The sequence below is a fragment of the Gorilla gorilla genome, chromosome 3 (genome assembly GCF_029281585.2).
Source record: "Gorilla gorilla gorilla isolate KB3781 chromosome 3, NHGRI_mGorGor1-v2.1_pri, whole genome shotgun sequence".
In the NCBI taxonomy this organism is placed as follows: Eukaryota; Metazoa; Chordata; class Mammalia; order Primates; family Hominidae; genus Gorilla; species Gorilla gorilla.
The window spans coordinates 18,699,516-18,721,216 of record NC_073227.2 but is presented as its reverse complement, the minus strand read 5'-3'; the positions used below and the strand labels follow the sequence as shown (position 1 = coordinate 18,721,216).

At 40.2% G+C, this 21,701-nt stretch overlaps 1 protein-coding gene, 1 long non-coding RNA gene and 1 pseudogene across 3 annotated transcripts in view; 2 read left to right on the top strand and 1 right to left on the bottom strand.

The window, feature by feature from the left end:
• Positions 1-10,515, top strand: part of CLNK (cytokine dependent hematopoietic cell linker) — a 199,678-nt gene extending 189,163 nt beyond the window's left edge. Inside the window, exon 19 of the mRNA XM_055384078.2 lies at positions 6,368-10,515. Coding sequence (XP_055240053.2) covers positions 6,368-6,514 — 147 coding nt within the window. The 3' untranslated portion in view covers positions 6,515-10,515. The remainder of the gene's footprint in view (positions 1-6,367) is intronic.
• Positions 17-21,701, bottom strand: part of LOC129532851 (uncharacterized) — a 40,431-nt gene continuing 18,746 nt past the window's right edge. Inside the window, exons 2-5 of one of the 2 annotated variants that reach the window (XR_008678776.2) lie at positions 7,769-7,878; positions 1,895-2,010; positions 436-521; positions 17-166 (exon numbers count right to left, since the gene is read on the bottom strand). This is a non-coding gene — a long non-coding RNA (uncharacterized lncRNA). The remainder of the gene's footprint in view (positions 167-435; positions 522-1,894; positions 2,011-7,768; positions 7,879-21,701) is intronic. The other variant, XR_010133328.1, reaches the window with a different exon arrangement.
• On the top strand, positions 18,029-18,464 carry LOC134758294 (2-iminobutanoate/2-iminopropanoate deaminase-like; annotated as a pseudogene).

Sequence of the window (21,701 nt, the reverse complement as noted above, 5' to 3'; positions counted from 1 at the left end):
CAAAGCAAGGAAAGAATGAAGCAACAAAAACAGAGATTTATTGAAAATGAAAGTGCACTCCATAGGGTGGGAGCGGGCCCCGGCATAGGGGCTCAAGAGCACCCTTAAAGAATTTTCTGCGGTTTAAATATCTGCTAGAGGTTTCCATTGTTACTTGGTGTTCGCCCTATGTAAACCAAGAGGATGAAGTAAAGTTACAAAGTCATTTACTCAGTGTAGGCCCTATGTAAATAGAAAGGATACTTCCTGTCATAACTGAAGTGTTTCCATTTGATTTGGTTCTAGGAAGTCCTTAGATTCCCTGCCTCCAGACCCTGTTCTCATGCCTCGCTTCCACAAGCAGACTCAAATAACACCATGGCAAATACAAGCAATCCCCCACCCGTTTGAACACATTGCAGGTTGAATCACAGTTAAAGAATAGTTAACACTTACTTGGAGCTTACTGTGTGCCAGGCAGTGGGTAAAAAATGACAATTCACAGGTGGTTCTTCCTGCCTTCCCTCTGAGGGAGCTGTGCCCTGTGTAAGAGGAAGACAGTCTGGATTTCACTCAGTTCCCTCATGCTTTTCACAGCCTGAGCCTTTTGTCTTGCTGAGGAAGAATCACGCTTCTTTAAAACAAGATAAAGGCATTTTACATAGCAAGGCTCTGCTAAATGCAAGCCAACAACTAGCTACTTTAGCCAGGGTTCAATTAAAGAAAGCATCTTCACCCAACTCAGCAGGAAAAACATAATGAGAAACAGCATCTTCAAAGATTATTTTAATTTCGTGTAGTTTTGTAGCTATCTTGCAACTTTTGAATTTAACCACACAGATGATGCAGCAATGCCTAACTCTTGGGAGTTATTTTGAGTGTGACATGAGTTCATGTAAATAGTGGCAGACACATAGAGGCAGGTGCTTAATAAGTATCCCTTCCCCAGAAACTTTGCAGTTTAAAACAACTGAAATTTATTGTTTCACAGTGCTGGAGGCCAGAAGTCCAATATCATGGTATCAGCAGGACCACACTCCTTCTGGAGGCTCCAGGGGAGAATCACTCCTGGCCTCTTCCAGCTTTCCGTGGCTGCCAGCAATCCTTGTCTTCCTTGGTTTATGGCCACGTCACTCCAGTCTCTGCCTCTATGGTCATGTGACCTTCTCCCCATCTCTCTCTATGGTCACGTGACCTTCTCCCCATCTCTCTCTATGGTCACGTGACCTTCTCCCCTTCTCTCATCAAAATCTCCCACTGCTCCTATCTTATGAAGAAACACATGATTGCTTTTAGGGCCTACTGGGATAACCTCGGATAAGCACCCCCTCTCAGGATCCTTAACTTTATCCTGTATCATACCATATAAAATAGTATTAGCTCTTTTACAATGTAAGGTCATATTCCAGATTCTGGGATTAGGACATGGACATATTGGGGGAAATCATTTAGCACCCACTGCTCCTTTACTTATTTATTGTCCAAGCATTAATTGTAAGCCTACAGTATGTTAGACTCAGTGTTGCATTCTGGGAACACAGAAAGAGTTATGTCAAGTCCCTGCCATCCAGGGAATACCCTGTGCACCTGTGCCGATCTCTGTAGGCACCTAAGCAAGAATGAGATTGGTAGAACATCGGCCCTAGCCAGCCAAGGAGGCACCTGCCTTAAACAACGTGCGGAGCTTAACTGCTGCCAAACATCAGCCCTGCATCTCAGTTTCATAAGTCATGTTTGTCAACATTTCTGTGAAATCTCAGAGAAGGGACATTTCAATTTCAATTTCCAGATCTCTCCTTTTGTTCTACAGATGTTTATAAGTTTCTAAAAACCACCGTAGATATTTACATGATAAACTAAACATTAAAGACTAAAGAACAGAGACAAATAATTAACCCATGGGTTTTTTTCACACCTTCTCTGTCTGCTTCCTTCTCCTCCTGCTTGCTTGGCATTTGTCTCTCTTTCTCTTTTCTCCCCCTTTCCTTCTTTCACTCTCATGTGTGTACCCAAACAGATTTCTTTACTTTTCTGGCAAGGAAACATCGCCCACAGTTCATATATAGAATAAACACAAAAGGTTTAAACAGATTTTAAGATCTAATAATAGCATAACATTGGTTGTCCCCCTGGAAAAGATTATTCAATATCTAAGAGCTTGAATATAATCTTATTAAAAAGTCTCTTCAGGGCAATATTTCAATTTTGACCCCATCATTAGAAACCAATAATAAGAAAGGACAAGGCTGGGCACGGGGGCTCACGCCTGTAATCCCAGCACTTTAGGAGGCCAAGGTGGGTGGATCACTTGAGGTCAAGAGTTCAAGACCAACCTGGTCAATATGGTGAAACCCCATCTCTACTAAAAACACAAAAAGTTAGCTGGGCGCCGTGGCACATGCCTGTAATCCCAGCTACTTGGGAGGCTGAGGCAGGAGAATTGCTTGAATCTAGGAGGCAGAGGTTGCAGTGATCCAAGATTGTGCCACTGCAATCCAGCCTGGGTGACAGAGTGAGACTCCATCTCAAAAAAAAAAAAAAATAGGAAAGACCATGTGACTAGTTGCACCTCTCTTGCTGCCTACTACCTGTTAAAGTTACAATTTCATATGAAATGTCATCCATGTAGCAGATTATTAAAACAATTAATAGCAAATGTATTATTTTGAGGCAATCTTAAAGAAAATAGGAATGAGACTAGGACAAAGAAATCATCTTCCCTCTGAAGACTGAAACTAGGAAAGATTTCCTTTTAGTGATGTGGATTTAACCAATTTTGTGAAAGAGTTCTGCATAAAAAGTTTTTTTGTGTGTGGTTGTTATTCACTTTTTGTTTTACCAAGCATGAAGACAGAGAAAGAAAACTTTGTGCTTGGTTTAAAATTGGAAATGAAATACAGAAAATTCTTCTCTTCCTAAAGGCTTACAGTAATGGTCTATAAACTTCTTGGTGATTGCATTGCTCTCTCATGATGTTCTTGGCAAAGCTAGAAGGGAGGAGTTAATCGTAAGGCCTGGCATGTGCTGAGCACTCACTCTGTGTCACGCTTTCTTCTGAATGCTGTACTGCATATGCATCAATTCCATTCTCACAATGAATCTCAAAGTTAGGTCCTATCGTTACCATCACTGTTCATAGAATAACTGAGGCACAGAGAATGCAAGAAACTTGCTGACATTCACACTGTTAGTGGTTGGGAGAGCCAGGCTTTGAACTCAGGCATTTAGGCTCCACAGGCCCTCTGCTTACAATTACCCTGCTGTAGTAGAGATTAATCTCCCCATTGGACAATGGGGAAAGTACCTTACCTTAGCATCAGGTAGAAACTCGTATTTATTGTATACTTAATATGGGTAGTGTTGTAGTCTGAATGTTTGTATTCCTCCAAAATGTATGTGTTGAAATCCTAAGCCCTAAGGTGATGGTGTTAGGAGGTGAGGACTTTGGAAAGTGATTTGGTCTTGAAGGTGGAGCCCTCACAGATGGGATTTGTTCCCTTGTAAAAGAGTGCATTGCTCTTTGGACCATGTGAGGACACAGCATTAAGGCAAGAAAATGGGCCTCTCCAGACCCTCAATCTGCCAGTGCCTCGATCTTGGACTCCCCAGACTCCAGAAAGTGAGACATACATTTCTGCTGTTTCTAAGCTGCCAGGTTTATAGTACTTTTTGTTGTTGTTTGTTTTTTGAGATGAAGTCTCTTCTGTCTCCCAAGCTGGAGTGCAGTGCCGCGATCACAGCTCACTGCAACCTCCGCCTCCCAAGTTCAAGCGATTCTCCTGCCTCAGCCTCCCAAGTAGCTGGGATTACAGGCACATGCCACCATGCCTGGCTAATTTTTTATATTTTTGGTAGAGAGGGGATTTCACTATGTTGGCCAGGCTGGCCTCGAACTCCTGACCTTAAGTGATCTGCCCACCTTGGCATCCCAAAGTGCTGGGATTACAGGTGTGAGCCACCACGCCTGGCCTAGTATTTTAACAGGTTGAACACACTAAGTCAGACTGACACATAGGTTATCTGATTGGAAACTGCTGCAGATCCAGTAAAGGTTTCAGAAGGACAAGGGACTTACAGATTGAACCAGGACTCTTTGGGTGTGAAAAGACAAACCCCAATTCAAATGAGCTCAGGCGGGAGAGAAGGAAATGTGTTGTAATGTAACCAGAAAGGACAGAAATGGACTCGATCCAGGGACTAGTTAACATCAAGACATTCCCACTCTACATTTCTTTCCCCACGTTTTTATCCCCAGTGTGGTGTCTGTTTGCTCTTCACACAACCCCCCCAACCCCACATGATGGTGGGAAGGAGGAGATGACCCTGGAAGTCACAGGTTTGTAGCGTTTTAATTGCTTTCTATTCAGTGGCCTCTAACAGAAAAGAACGTTCCCTCCCAACAGCCCCGAGGGAAGCCTCTGAGTGACCTGGTGAGGTTCTTAAGCCTCAACTGACGATTTTCACAGCACATAGCTCTAAATGAAATTATTTGTTTGCATAGGAAATTATTTTCTGCCTGCTCCCAACAGAATGTCATCCCTGTGAGGTCCTAACTGGTCAATCTCATTCTCCATTGGCTATTCCTGAGGCCTTGCAACATTGCTGCACCTAGGATGCCCCGGACAGAGGAAGGAGTGGACAAAACCAAATCAGAGGCAGAGTAGCCCCCACGCGGCTCCCTTTCTTCAGGCTGTGTCATCTCTACCCTGGTTTGTTGGAGCATCAGAGGTCACAAGCTATAGGCAAAGCTGAAAAATAAAAAGAAGTATCCAGAAAAGTGAGCCTTCATTCCTGGTCTCACCCTCCCTAGCCATGGGAGACTCTGAGTAAGGCGGTCCACTTCTCTGAGCGGAAATTCCCTTCGCTCTTTAGGGAAGATCATTCCCCCTTGCCTATTCACCTCACAGGCTTGCTAAGGAGGATCTAAGTTGTCTTGAAACATGGGAGGCAGGTTGAGCAAGCTCTTCCTAATTATCTCCCAATATTCTCCTTTAGGAACTTATCCAAACTCACCTGATCAGAATTACTGTGTATGCAGAATGGACATTGAAGGCTCAGAGAGGGAGAGGGTGAGAAGGGGGCTAAGGGGTGAAAAATCACCTACTGGGTACATACAATGTATATTATCTGGGTGATGGGTACACTAAAGCCCAAACTTCACCATTATACAATTCATCCATGTAACCAAAAGCCACTTGTACCTCTAAAGCTGTTGAAATTAAAAAAAAAAAATTACTATATATGCTAAAGTCTTCTCAATACCTGTCCTTATGCATGGTCCTGTACATTCTCTGCTTTTAATGTCTTTAAACCCTCCTGTCTACTTATCTGGAATGACCCATAACATAGCCCATTTCAAGTCTGTATCCTTGACAAAGCACTTCCCCATTTCCCTAAACCTGAAATAATCTTACTTTCCGTTAAATTGTCATAACATTTTATCTGTGTATCTAGAAACACTGAAATCTGCAGCTACCTCATTATTTCACAAGAAGCTTAAGGAGGGCAGCTAAATTAGCTAAGCAGCCCCATGGTTGTCCCTGTTCTTTCTATGTATACTAGAATTCCTTAGACTTCGTTACTGGAGGGCAAGCTCACTGCAGGCATTGCCCACCAATTTACTACATTCGAGCCTGAATCTTCTATATTTTTGCTGGTCAGAGCTAAGGTTGAGGTTTGGGAAGCAACAGAGATTCCAAGGCTTGATTGCTGTGTAATTAACCCATCTGAGTCCTTAGGATAGAAAGGTTGTGATAACAATAGAATGGAACTTGACCAGTGTGATCTGATTCCAGAGAGGGAAAACTCCCTGTGTAGGAAGTTTAAAGAGCTGCCATAGGGCTCACTTTTGGTTCTCTCAAGAATTTTTTTCTCTCTTGTTATCATTCTTATCACTCATCCTTCAAGCTTGCCATACTCTTTTTAAAAACTACTTCCGGTCAGGCGTGGTGGCTCATGCCTGTAATCCCAGCACTTTGGGAGGCCGAGGCAGGTGGATCACCTGAGGTCAGGAGTTCGAGACCAGTCTGGCCAACATGGCGAAACCCTGTCTCTACTAAAAATACAAAAATTAGCTGGGCGTGGTGGCGCATGCTTGTAATCCCAGCTACTTGGGAGGCTGAGACAGGAGAATCACTTGAACGCGGGAGGCGGAGGTTGCAGTGAGCCGAGATTGTGCCACTGCATTCCAGCCTGGGTGACAGAGCAAAACAACGTCTCAGAAAAAAACAAACAAACCAAAAACCACTTCCTGAAACACCTTTACCATACAAACATTGTTAAATTGGTTCACCTTTTCCCCATGCAAAATGAGGCACCTTAGCTATACTTTAACCTACAGACACAAAAGATATTTTAAAAGTCATTAACTTTCTTTTCTGTGTTTCAGAAGTTTGATTCAGTAGAAGACATCATCGAACACTACAAGAATTTTCCCATTATACTAATTGATGGGAAAGATAAAACTGGGGTCCACAGGAAACAGTGTCACCTCACTCAGCCACTCCCTCTCACCAGACACCTCTTGCCTCTGTAGCCTGGTCTTTGTGTTATCTTTGGTTTACTGGATTCAGCGCTTCCATTGTTTTCATTGATTTCAAAAGTTTATTTTCTGTGCCTTCAAGAGACAACTTTTTTAACTTTGTAGAAAAGAAAAACAGTCTATAACAGAGAGTGGAAAATCAATCACGGTTTTGAAAGTTCAAACCACAGAGAAAATATTTATAACATGCAAAAAATAAAAACATTCCAGTAACTGGCCATTGGAAAATAAATAAAAATAAAAACTAGGGTTTTAAAAGTATCTTCTAAAAAACAACAACAAAAAATACTATAAACATAGCCATTATGCTCATGATACAGGCGAGCAGCAAAGGGCACCAGAAGCTGTTGCTTAAATGTTTGCAGCCAGTGCAGGACAAGTCTATAGGAAATTCCCAAATCTGTGCTCTTTACAGGACACTTCACTGCCTTTATGTCAGTTGTTGGGCCTTACACATCTACAGTGTGTGGATGATTTGTTACACTAAAGATGCTGGGCTGGGCGCAGTGCCTCACGCCTGTAATCCCAGCACTTTGGGAGGCTGAGGTGGACAGATCACGAGGTCAGGAGATCAAGACCATCCTGGCTAACATGGTGAAACCCCATCTCTACTAAAAATACAAAAAATCAGCCGGGCGTGGTGGTGGGTGCCTGTAGTCCCAGCTACTCGGGAGGCTGAGGCAGGAGAATGGTGTGAACCCGGTGAGCCGAGATCGAGCCACTGCACTCCAATCCAGCCTGGGGACAGAGCGAGACTCCGTCTCAAAAAAAAAAGGTGTTGGGTTGGTGAATATTAGCTCTCTTTTATTGTAATCCTAGAAATTCAAGCATAGGGAAGAAATGTGGTATGGGAAACCAGCAATTGTGAATGTCACCTTGAAGACAGAAACTGAAAATCCTCTGACTAGGGTGTGAAACGGCCATGGGACCAGCCTCCAGCATCATCTGCTTCAAGTAGCTTTAAGTCAAATGGAATTAACACATTCATAGTACAGAGCTCAGATTATATCCTACACTAGCCTTCAGGCAAGCATATGTCTGAGGGAAACTAAAAATTGTATTAACAATTCCAATTATGGACTTCCATTCAAAGACAGAGAAAAACTGTCCTCAAATTAGTGCTAATTCTTGCAGTAACGTTGCACAGGCCATGATATTATTCCCTGTAGAGGTTAAGAGGATTTAATTTTATTATTGTTTTACAATAAAGATGAGGAAACAGAGGCTCGAAGTAGCTATTGATCTTACTCAATATGAGAAGAGAGCCCAGATTGTAATCTGCTTTGCCTGGCTCCATGCAAGCTCATCTTCCCAGGTACATTCTCTGTGCTGTGACATTTTACAATCAAGTTGAAAAGCTAATTTAAAAAAAAAGAGAGAGAGAGAAAGATAGAAACAATTTGAAAATACAGATTTACCACCTTAAAATAAATAAACTCTTCTCGTGGGAATAAGCTTTTTTAAAAAACATGCTGTCTGTCGAAAATAACAGTATATCATGATGTCAAATGCTACCAAAGCTTACATAGGAAATTCATAGAGTATTTATGTAATCGTAGCATTGATGCAGAAAGGAAACCAAAAATAATTAAAAGGCAATAGAAGCAAATGAAAACAGTAAAAACAATGTGCAGGATTATCTCTTTTGTAAGACAGCAGACAATGAGCTCTCTGCGAAAAGCTCTTAGCATCTACCCACTATCCAAATACCCGCTCAGGTGTTCTCCTTTCACAAGGTCAATGTGAAGTGATGCCTATAAGTTACATCAGGAGCATTTAATGAAGAAGCTATTTGTAAAGCTGGAACTTTTGAGACCCAGCTGAGCCTATCGTAGAGTATGCCTGCAGAGGATTACATAGAACCAAGAGACAAGAGTGTTTAAATTGGAGCTTGGATATGAAAGAACTCACTGGTCCGGTCAAAGCTAAAAGCTGTATGGTTGCTGGTCATTCTCTACTGGAATTCAACAAGCCAGGGACAGTATGGAAACAAGGACTTTACAGAAGGGCTCCAGGCTCATATTAAGAAGGAATCTGACCCTCACCCTAAAAAGCTGTTGGGAGATTACTGATAACCTCCAACTCACTGATTCACTGAGGCCATGCCATTCAATGCTATGTTCTCAAGAAATGTCTATGAGTCCTCTCAACCATTGCTGTTGATAAAATAGGTGAATGTCAGGTGGGGGTTAGCACTTGATAAGGTGTATGCTTGAAATAATATTTTATCACCTCTTGTTCACAAATACAAGATATAATTCCAAGAAGAAAAAAGAAGTAGAAATTCAGCATCCTTAAGATGACAGCAAGAATGAGGGGAAAAGGAAGAAAAAAAAGAAATAAGCATCTTGCAATAAAAAGCTTACAATATTTTTATGTATTTGAACACTTCTGTAAAAAATATAAAATGGAAAATACTGACATGGGCTGCTTCGGGTGATTGGGGTTTGAGGGACTGTGTTAGTCGGGTTTTCTAGAACTCAGACACCAAGACAAAGTTAGAAGTGCAAACACTGATTGGAGGTTAATGTTTAAGAAAGATAAAAGGGAGAAGAAAGAGAAGTATGGGTATGGGGTGGGCTTTCAGGCTCCCACCTGTGAGAGGGAAGAGGGGAGGTGTGGGGAGTGAGGAGAAAAAGCATGAGATTCAGACACAGCTCTGGGAGAGTCTTGGCCAGCTCATAGTGAGGCCCAAAGCAAAGTTTGCCCAGAGAGGAGACAGTGTCATGCTGGGCAATAATGTCTGGGTCTTAGTGCCCCACCCTGTTAAGTCATTGTCTGGGGCTATCCTGGGAAAAAGAAAAACAGAAAAAAAAAAGACCTGCAAATGCTGTGGCCAATCCAGAAGGCGCAGCTGGACGCTATCCACTAACTTGCTGGCCAGCAAGTTATTTCAATGGAGACTCAAGTGACCCACCTCTGGCCTGCCACAGCAACATCCTGAATTCACTGTTTTCAGTGTTGATTGTAGTAAGGACAATCACATTTACATTTTGCTTGTAATGGATGATTAAATAATAAGAGTATATAAATTTGATTGTATTTGTTTCTTACAACACTTCTGTAAAGAAGAGAGGGCAGTTATTTCTAATGCATTTTATAATTGAGGAAATTGTACCTCATTGGCCAAAATCTCACAGTGACATAGTTGCGACTGGAACGAAGGTCTCCATATGCAATTATCCTATTCATGGTCTACCTGCTTTATTAGATCTGTAATTGAATATTCAATGATTTGGATTTGGCATGCCCAAATTCCAGTGTTTTAATCCCTTTTCAACCATTACTTCATGTTTAGTTTAAAAGTATCACTTGATATCTGGTTTCAATAGAGTAATAGAATTTTAGCTTTATCTAATTACAGCATTTATGCTTTCCAGATATTTTTTGGACTAAATAATTCTCATTCTGGATAAATGTGCATAGCTCTCATCATTAGTCATGTATTGTGTTAGCACCTTTGTGTACTGCATGTGTATTCATTACTAAGCACTATTGTAGATGTTGAAAATAGAGCAGTGAATAAGAGAGATAGATGACAAATAAATATACAAACAAATAAGATAATCTAAGTCAGTTTCCCATTACTCGATTGGATTTCTATTTTAACACTTATTTCTGAGTACTTGTGGGGTGATGCCAACATTAAATGTTTTGAGGAAGCTCCTTTGAGATGGCTTTGAAAAGTCCTGAGTGAGAAAATTTAAAATTTTCCCAAACTTATTTATGTGGGGTGTGCATGTGTGTGCCTGTGCCTGTGTGCATGTGTATGTGTGTGTTTTTAAGTAACTGCATCATGGCTGTAATCAGTTAAGTCTCCTGTTCTAATTACTATGGAGGAATCAAACGAATCCCATTGTCGAATGTAGCCAATTATGTATGTGTGTATACAAGTACAAATTTTTATGAGATAGCCTATATTGTATAATATTAGCATTATATTTGTATATCTTTTTTATTCTGAGCAATATTTGTTCTAGCTAAGCACATTTACATTCATAATTTACAGCCTTACTAATTTAAATAAAAGTAAATATGTAATTGAATGTTATAATTTTCTCTGTCTCTGAGTATTGAAGAAAGAAATTCAAAACATAGTTTAATTTTATTTCATGCTCTATTACCCCTAAAGCTCTTTTGAAATTATATTTAGGGCAAATTTAGGATAAAATTACTAGAACAATTATTGACATATGAGCATTATGCTAGACTTTGGAGATAAAGACAAAAAAGACACAATCCCTGTGATTGTGAGCTCAGAGCCTGGCCGGCAAGATACACATGTAATAACCATCTTAATATGTGGAAGTTAATATCTCATTGTGGTTTTGATTTGCTTTTTCCCAATGATTAGTGAAATTGAGCACCTTTTCATAAGCCTGTTGGCCATTATCTAAAAACAAAAGATAACAAATGTTGGCAAGAATGTGGACCAATGGAAACCCTGTACATTGTTGGTGGGAATGCCAAATGGTGCAGCCACTATGGAAAACAGTACTGGGTTTCCTTAAAAAATTAAAAATGGAACTATTATATTCAGCAATCCCACTTCTGTGTATGTATCCAAAATAAATGAAATCAGGATCTTGAAAAGATATCTGCACACCCATATTCATTGCAGCATTATTCACAATTATTCCAAGATATGGAAACAACCTAAATGTCCATCAAAAATGAATAAATGGGCCAGGGATGGTGGCTCATGTCTGTAATCCTAGCACTTTGGGAGGCCAAGGTGGGCAGATTACTTGAGGTCAGTAGTTCGAAACCAGCCTGGCCAACATGGTGAAACCCCGTCTCTACTAAAAATACAAAAAAAAATCAGCTGGGCATGGTGGTGGGTGCTTGTAATGCCAGCTGCTTGGGAGGACAAGACAGGAGAATCACTTGAGCTGGGGAGGTGGAGGTTGCAGTGAACTGAGATCATGCCACTGTACCCCAGCCTGGGTGACAGAGCAAGACACTGTCTCAAAAAAGAAAAAAAAATGAATGAATCAATGAATGAAGAAAATATGTTATATACATACAACGGAGTATTATTCAGCCTCAATAAAGAAGGAAATCTTGGCATATGTGACAAGGTGGATGAATCTGGAGGACATCATGCTAAGTGACATAGCCAGGCACAGAATGACAAATACTGCATGACTCCACTCATATGAGGCATCTGAAATAAACTCATAGGGACAGAGAATAGAATAGTTGTTGCCAGGAGCTGTGGGGAGAGGGAAATGGAGAGTTGTTCAATGGGTATAAAGTTTCAGTTATAACAAGTGAATAAGTACTAGAGATCTGCTGTATAGCATTGTGCCTATGGTCAACGAAAATGTATTACCTACTTAAAATTTTTTTAAGAATGTAGATTTCATGTTAATCATGTTAAGTGTTCTTACCACAAAAAGGGAGATGGGGAAGCAGGAAATGTTTGGAGGTGATAGATACGTTTATTGCTTTGAGTGTGATGATGGTGTTATGGATGTATGTGTATCTCCAAACTCATTAAATTATATACATTAAATATGTCCAGTTTTTAATATACCAATTATACCTCAATGAAGCTGTTTTATTTTTATTTTTATTTATTTATTTTTTGTGAGACTGAGTCTCGCTCTGTCACCCAGGCTAGAGTGCAGTGGCGCGATCTCGGCTCACTGCAAGCTCCGCATCCCGGGTTCATGCCTTTCTCCTGCCTCAGCTTCCCGAGTAGCTGGGACTACAGGTGCCCGCCACCGTGCCCAGCTAATTTTTTTGTATTTTTAGTAGAGACAGGGTTTCACCATGTTGGCCAGGATGGTCTCAATCTCTTGACCTCGTGATCCACCCGCCTTGGCCTCCCAAAGTGCTGGGATTACAGGCATGAGCCACCGTGCCCTGCCATTTTTTTTTAAAGCTCATCAGCTATCATTAGTATTAGTGTATTTTACGTGTGGCCTAAGATGATTCTTCCAGTGTGGCCCAGGTAAGCCAAAAGATTGAACACTCTGCTTCAGGAGTACAGGCACGTTGCCCATTATTGGGTACTCCTGTTTTAGGGGCACTATTCTAGGCCACGGGGAATGAAGCAGTGAGTACCTGTTTGAAGGGTAAGTGAATACAATAGAAGCAGCATCTGTAGAGAAAGGACAGATAATTTATTAAGTGGTTCTGGTTAAATTGGCTCACCATATAGAAAAAATACAATTATGTCTCTACCTCAAATCATATAAAATATATTTTACATGAATCAAATACTTAAGAGCAAGAAGCAACCATTAAATTGAGTCTTACATCTTTGTCTAATAATTTTTAAGACTTTGAGATAGGGAAAGAGTTCTTAAGACAAAAACTTAAATCATCAAGGGAAGGATTGATAGATTCATTACACCAAAATTTAAAATGTTTACAAAAGTTAGACAAAGTCAAAAGGCAATTAACCTAATATGTATGAGCAAAGGCTGTAAACAAGTAATTCATACACACGCTCAAAGCTGGAATGTCTTAACTTACCCACTCCTGTAAGTTAAGAAAATTAATAACAATTAAGTACAATTAAGAAAATTAATAGGCCGGGAGCAGTGGCTCACGATTGTAACCCCAGCATTTTGGGAGGCAGAGGCGGGTGGAACATGAGTTCAGGAGATCAAGACCAGCCTGGCCAACTGGGTGAAACCCGGTCTCTACTAAAAATACAAAAATTAGCCGGGTATGGCGGCACGTGCCTGTAGTCCCAGCTACTTGGGAGGCTGAGGCAGGAGAATTGCTTGATCCCTGGAGGTGGAGGCTGCAGTGAGCCAAGATCACGCCACTCCAGCCTGGGTGACAGAGCGAGACTCCATTAAAAAAAAAAAGAAAACAAAAGAAAAGAAAATTAATAAACAGCTAGCTAAAATAATCAAAAACTTAAGTAGAAGGACACGTTACTAACAAAAAAGACAAAACAACAGATACTACAGACATTGAAGGGATATTAAAGAACTATCAGAAGTGCTTTTATTCCAGTGGAGTCGAAATAGATAACTTTACAGATGAAAATCAATACAAGAAGAAATAGAAAATTTGAATGGCCCTTCATTGTTAAAAGAAATGAGAAGCTTTCCCACGAAAAAGTCTCTAGACCAAAATGAATCCTAGCAAACCTTTTTAGCAACTAATATCGAGTCAGGTGAGAAGCAAGCAGAGCTGGTGTAGAGGCTTCTTCTCCCAGAGGGGCCTCAAGAGAGAAGGGTTAGCTATGGCATCCTTGATTAGAAAGATCACCCAGTCCTGTAAGTTAAGACATCCAGCTTTGCCATTGTGTTTCTATTACAGCTGGTCAGTGATGGAATTAACAGGGGATGCCAATAGCCACTGTCATGGAGCGAATGACATGGAGCCTAATGAAGTAGATGGCATAGAGCCTAATGGAGCAGAGTGGGAGATGGGGTCTGGCTTCCCTGATCCCTAACCCCTCAGCACTAGACAACGGACCCACACAGAAGGAGATTTCAGCCTGAATGCCAAAACAGAGGCCTGAAGAGTGAGCAACCCCCATGAGAATAGCAAATGGGCTTCCTGGCTACCTATTTGTGATGGTTAATACTGAGTGTCAAGTTGATTGGATTGAAGAATACAAAGTATTGATCCTGGGTGTGTCTGTGAGGGTGTGGCCAAAGGAGAATAACATTTGAGTCAGTGGGCTGGGGAAGACAGGCCCGCCCTTAATTTGGGTGGGCACCATCTAATCAGCTGCCAGCATGGCTAGAATATAAAGAGGCAGAAAAATAGGAAAAGAGAGACTGACCTAGCCTCCCAGCCTACATCTTTCTCCCATGCTGGATGCTTCCTGCCCTCAAACATCAGACTCCAAGTTCTTCAGTTTTGGAACTCAGACTGGCTCCCCTTGCTCCTCAGCCTGTAGACAGCCTATTGTAGGACCTTGTGATCATGTGAGTTAATACTTAATAAACTCCCCTTTATATATATATATATATATGTGTGTGTGTGTGTGTGTGTGTGTGTGTGTGTGTACACACACATTTATTCCATTAGTTCTGTCCCTCTAGAGAACTGGGACTAGTACAGATTTTGGTACTGGCAGTCCATTAGATGAAAGTAAAATGAGCAAACGAACCCTAGAACATTCCTCAGTGCTTATTGGGAGGCCTGGCAAAGGATGATTACCCAAAAGACTTCCCAGCATTTCCAGGCTTCATGCAGTTCTGACAGCTACTTCTACAATAGCAGCCAGAGAAACGTTAATTAAAATAGCAACTATATAGCACTTTCACCCATCACACTGGGTGAAATTAAACACTCAGATAATGTCAAAAGCTGATAAGGATGTACAAAATAAAATTTTCATCTACTAGTTGGAACTTCAATTGGTATAGCATTTTGGAAAGCAATTTAGCAGTATTTAGTAAAATACAAAATGTATGCACCCACTGTAATAAGACTTCCAATTAAAACATAGCTAAATAAGAGGCCAAACAGAGTGGCTCACACCTGTAATCCCAGCACTTTGGGAGGCCGAGGCAAGCAGATCACTTGAGGTTAGGAGTTTAAGACCAGCCTGACCAATACGGTGAAATCCTATCTCTACTAAAAATACAAGAATTAGCTGCACCTCCTGGGTTCAAGCAATTCTCGTGCCTCAGCCTCCTGAGCAGCCGGGACTACTGGTGTGAGCCATCACACCCAGCTAAGTTTAAGGGTAAATAGTGACTCCAATTTCCAAGCCTTTCCAAGTTTTCATAATGGGAATCAGCTTGTTTCTTATTAAACTTCCTCCTACTTCTTATTTACTATTTTAGCTTCCTCTGTTTTGCTAACTCAGTTATCATTTGTCCATTTAATTTCCCCTCATCCAAAATTTTGTTGACATCTGTCTTCTTCTTCCATGTCTTCTTCCATTTTCTTTATCCTACGTTCTTACCTTTTTTTTTTTTTTTTTTTTTTTTTGAGACGGAGTTTTGGTCTTGTTGCCCAGGCTGGAGTGCGGTGGCATGATCTCCGCTCACAGCAACCTCTGCCTCCCAGGTTCAAGCGATTCTCCTGCCTCAGTGCTCTTATCTTTTCAATTCCTTTATTGATTTTGCCACTGTACTCCAGCCTGGGTGACAGAGTGAGACTCTGTCTCAACAACAACAACAAAATATAGCTAAATAAGGACATAATTTTGATCCCTGTCGAAACTCAATTATAATCAGGAAGTTCAATAAGAACCAAGCAGATTCTCATTATGAAAACTTTGAAAGGCTTGGAAATTGGAGTCACTATTTAACCTTAAAAACTGGTAAAGGGCCTGGGGCGAAAGGAAGAGTTATTTATCAGCAGTCATTGTAAGAATCCATTATAATCAACACATCCCTCACCCAGGAACCAGAGGTTTACTTAGCCAGGATATCATCCTTCCCCAACCCTGGCAGCCATCAAGACAATGCATCTCCAGGAAATATTTTGAATTAGGCATGTAAGATACAGTTGAAAGTGGGAAATGGGTGCTGTGCTGAAAAATGGAGTTTAAGTGAAAGTTTCATTACCAAAGTTTAGAACCCCAACCCCTTTTAAACATTTGATTCCAAGGAAGAACTGATAGAATTATAACCCTAAAACAAGAGAACAGAGCAGTTCTGCTACAAATGCTGATCCTTCCTAAAGGACATCAAAGAATAGACTTCTTCATGAAAGAGCAGATTCCCACTGTCTCGTGCTGCAGTGGAGCTCATCCATGCACGTACAAGTTTCGATTCACATGTTCGTGCCTCACTCTTAAATGTGAATGCCGAGAAGCTTGAAGGAAAGCTTCTAATGGGAAAGACATGTTTGTCTGTTTGTTTGTTTTTTGTTTTTGAGACGGAGTCTTGCTCTGTTGCCCAGGCTGGAGTGCAGTGGTTCCATCTTGGCTCACTGCAACCTCTGCCTCTTGGGTTCAAGCGATTCTCCTGCCTCACCCTCCCAAGTAGCTGGGATTACAGCCGCCTGCTACCACACCCGGCTAATTTTTGTATTTTTAGTACAGACAGGGTTTCACCATGTTGGCCAGGCTAGTCTCGAACTACTGACCTCAGGTGATTCACCTGCCTCAGCCTCCCAAAGTGCTGGGATTACAGGTGTGAGCCACAGTGCCTGGCCAAGACATGTTTTAAAATGCTACAAAACAGAAAAAAAAAAGGGAAAACTCAAGGGAGAGAGAGATAATATGGGATGCTGAAAAAAAAAAAAACTACCAGGAGAAATATAGTTAATTTCATGGAGAGATAAGCCATTGAAACCACAGAATATGAATAGAATACTATTTAAATAAATACATATTCAGAAGCAAAAACTGAGAGCACTGAAAGGGAAAACTAAGTATATTTGGAAATTTTAACACACAACTCACAGAAACTGATAAAGTAAGCAAATAAAAATGAATAAGGATATATAGAAAATTTTAACACCACTATCAACCAACTAGACTTAATTGTCATTTACAGACTAGTTCACAAAACAACACAAAACAAGTATAGATACACATTCTTTTCCTAGTCCACATAGAATATGCAAGAAGAGCCATCTCCTGGGGCCTAAAACATATCGCAATAAATGTTAAGGAACTGAAAATTATAAAGGTTATATTCTGTGAGCCAAAAAAAAAAAAAAAAATATATATATATATATATATATATATATTTTTTTTTTTAATGAGACAGAGTCTTGCTCTGTCACCCAGGCTGTAGTGTGGTGGTGCGATCTTGGCTCACTGCTATCTCCACCTCCCAGGTTCAAGTGATTCTCAGCCTCCCAAGTAGCTGGGACTGCAGGTATGTGCCATCACGCCAGGCTAATTTTTTTGTATTTTATTAGAGATGGGGTTTTTCCATATTGCCCAGGCTGGTCTCAAACTCCTGAGCTTGGGCAATCCGCCTGCCTTGGCCTCCCAAAGTGCTAGGATTACAGGCATGAGCCACCATGCCTGGCCAATATATGCATTTTAAAAAATAATTAAATAAAAAATAATAACAATAAGATATTTAGAACAATCTTAAAATATTTGAAAGTAACACATTTTTAATTACATGGTCAAAGAAGAAAGCAAAAGAATTAATATTTCATAATGAATGATAATGAAATGCCATTTACCAAAATTTGAGGAATGCAGCTGCCCTTGAAATACAAAGACTCAGTGTAAGCATTTATGGCTTAAAAGTTGGTTCTTTAAAACAATTAAGAAAATTAAGAAACAGCTAGCTAAAATAATCAAACCATAAGAACACACTAACCAATAATAAAAAATAAAAGACAACACAACAGATACTACAGACGTTGAAGGGATATTAAAGAAATATCAGAAGCACTTTTATTCCAGTGAAGCTGACAAAGATAACTTTACAGACGAAGGTCAATACAAGAGGAAATAGAAAATCTGAATGGCCCTTCATCTTTAAGAGAAATAAGAAGATTTTTCACAAAAAAAAAAGCTCTGGACCAAAATGAATCCTATCAGACATTTTTAGAAAATAATATCAACTCAGGTGAGAAGCAAGCAGGGGTGGTGTGGTGGCTTCTTCTCCCAGAGAGGCCTCAAGAGAAGGGTTAGCTATGTCATCCTTGATTAAAAAGGTGATCAGGACTGCAAAAGCCCCCAGGGTCCTTGGGCCATATGGCCAAGGTGTGTTAGTCAACAGGACCATTTACATTTCAGGACAGCTAGTCATGGACTCTTCAAATACACAGCTTGTGGCAGGAGAGGTAGCCAAAGAAGCTAAACAAGCTCTTACAAAAATGGGTGAAGTTCTGAAGACTGCAGGCTGTGACTTCACTAATGTGGTAAACAATTTTGCTGGTCTACATAAATGACTTCAGTACTGTCAGTGTAATTTACAAACAGTACTTCAAGACTAATTTTCCAGGTAGAGCTGCTTACCAGGTTGTTACTTTGGCCAAAGGAGTCTGAATTGAAATGGAAGCAGTAGCTCTCCAAGGACCTCTCACAACAGCATGACTTTAAGTGAACCAAGTGTTGTTTCGTCTGTAATGTTTAATCTTAATTTTTACAACTAATGTAACATCTTAATTAACATCTTAATTTTTACAATTGATGAAAGTGTAAGGTTTGACTAAAATGCCTGAAGTTATTATGGAAACACTATATAACAGGGACAGTTCAACATAAATTAGAGATTAGATCAAGAATCCAGTTACTGGTATTATTAATGTATACCTATATTACCAAATGTAGGAAACAGATACTCATTACATAGTTATTCAAATAAATGTAAAGACAAATAAATGTTAAAGAAAGTAAGTTATTCCTGATACACAATAAAAAGCATACCTAATTCAAACTAATTTAACGATGTGAAATACTTAGTTCTCATGTCAAATATATGATTCTGCTTTTACTTGAATAAAATTAAAGTATTTAATGGTAATGGTCAAAGAGAGGAAAATAGACCAAAATTTCATATAGACAATACTTTTCTTTTCTTTCTTTCTTTTTTTTTTTTTTTTTTTTTTTTGACAGAGTCTCACTTTGTCACCCAGGCTGGAATGCAGTGGCATGATCTCAGCTCACTGCAACCTCTGCCTCCCGGGTTCAAACGATTCTCCTGCCTCAGCCTCCCAAGTAGCTGGGATTATAGGCATGTACCAGCATGCCCGGCTAATTTTTGTATTTTTAGTAGAGACGGGGTTTCACCATGTTGGCCAGGCTGGTCTCGAACTCCTGACCTCAAGTGATCTGCCTGCCCTGGCCTCCCAAAGTGCTGGGATTACAGGTGTGAGAAGGGTGGTTTGTTTAAATAAACATTTCTAGAACAACAGCTTATCAAATGGGAGCAGCAGCTGGGGAGGTAGAGCTTTCCTTTTGACTATACAAAAATAATGTCCATGACAATTAAATGTTTAAATATAAAAATATAACAAAAACAAGGTAGAAGATCTAGGACAATGTTTATATGCCTCTGGCATTGGTGGCAGCGGTATGTGTGTTGGGGGGACTTCTTAAGCAAGACAGGAAACTCAAAAAAATGAAAGGAAATAAAGAAACATTTTACTATGCAAATATTTACAATTTGACAGGCGGCAGTACATGAAGTCAGAAGACAAAGAACGGGCTGCAAAAAATACTGGAAGCACATACATCCAATAAAGGATTCCTACATATTATACATAAATAACTCCCATACATTCGTAATATAAGGACAAATAACCCAGTTGAAAAATAGTCAAAGGATAAAAATAGTCATTTTACCGAAGAGGAAATCCTGATGCTCACAGACCTATGAAATAAACTCAACTCCATAATAATCGGGGAAATGCCGAGTTTAACAGTGGGTTAACATGTTTTTCCCTCAATACATGGAAAAACGTTCAAAAGACTTGTTGAACCCAGTGATAGTTGGGGAATGATGGGAGGGCAAGACAGTAGGTTCCATAATGTTTTCAAAACAATGAACACTAAAATTACTGCAACTTTGTGAAAATTAATCTGGCAAACTCTTTTAAAATAAAAAAATATGTATCCTTTTGTTTAATTAAATCCTATAGAATTAAAAGCATATTTACTGAAGTAGGGAGTATATTGGTAAAGTGTGTTTATTGAAGCATCATTCACCAAGTGATAAGACAAAAAAATAAAAAAATTGTTAACAAACCAATGGTTAAATTAACATGAATATACCCTTGCTGTGGAATATTATGTAACTGTTTAAAAAAATGCTTTGGGGGCCGGGGGCGGTAGCTCACGCCTGTGATCTCAGCACTTTGGGAGGCCAAGGCGGGCAGATCATCTGAGGTTGGGAGTTCGGGACCAGCCTGACCAACATGGAGAAACCCCCGTCTCTACTAAAAATACAAAATTAGCTGGGCATGGTGGCACATGCCTGTAATCCCAGCTACTAGGGAGGCTGAGGCAGAAGAATCACTTGAACCCGGGAGAAGGAGGTTGTGGTGAGCCGAGATTGCACCACTGCACTCCAGACTGGGCAACAAGAGCAAAACTCCGTCTCAAAAAAAAAAAAAAAAAAAAAAAAGCTTTGGGGCTGCATCAATTTTCCTATTGGAATATACATTATAGAATGTTGAGTGATTAAAGAACCTTACAGAAAGATGCATGTAGAATTAGTCTACGTTTGTAAAAACAACTCTGTACTGTGACTTTTTAAAAAATGTCGATGACTTTTTAAAAAATTAGTTATATAAGAATACACTAAATAATTAAAATTTGTTAAAGGTGGTATGGGGATATGTTTGAGAAAGGACAAATGATTTGGGGATACATAAGAGAGAAAATGATTGTACAACATGAAACATACTCTGGTATTGTGTGAGAGGAAGAGTAAACTAGAAAATTCTGTTAATAGAATTGCAAATGTGTAAAACTATGTAATGGCGTACCTTGGAACATTATCTTAATTGGTTATTTTTAAAAATGTCATTCTTTATTACCAAGCCTTATAATGCACCCATCCAAAATGATGTTATCTATAAAACTCAATTTACTACTAATTTACTAGCAGTCAACACATTTCTGCAGTCTCTCATATTTGCAAGCAATTACCATTTTTTACTCGAGTCCCTTTCTAAACATATACACAACTCAAATTCCCCATTATATCTTCCATTAAAAAGAAAAAAAACCTGAAACTTTTTTTTTTTTTGAAGCAGGGTCTCACTCTTTCACTCAGGCTGGAGTGCAGTGGTGTGACCCTGGTTCACCGCGACCTCTGCCTCCTGAGTTCAAGCTATTCTCATGCCTCAGCCTCCCGAGTAGCTGGGATTACAGGAGCCCACCACCATGCCCGGCTCATTTTTTTTTTTTTTTTTTTTTTTTTTGTATTTAATAGAGACAGGGTTTCACCATGTTGGCCAGGCTGGTCTTGAACTCCTGACCTCAAATGATCCGTCCGCCCTGGCCTCCCAAAGCACTGGGATTACAGGCCTGAGTCACAGCGCCTGGCCTGCTCATTTTTTTTCTTCTGTCTTTTGGCAACATAGCCTACATTTTTAAAGAGTAACCTTTAAGAGGCCGGGCGCGGTGGCTCATGCCTGTAATCCCAGCACTTTGGGAGGCCGAGACGGGCGGATCACGAGGTCAGGAGATTGAGACCATCCTGGCTAACATGGTGAAACCCCGTCTTTACTAAAAACACAAAAAATTAGCCGGGCGTGTTGGCGGGCGCCTGTAGTCCCAGCTACTTGGGAGGCTGAGGCAGGAGAATGGCGTGAACCCGGGAGG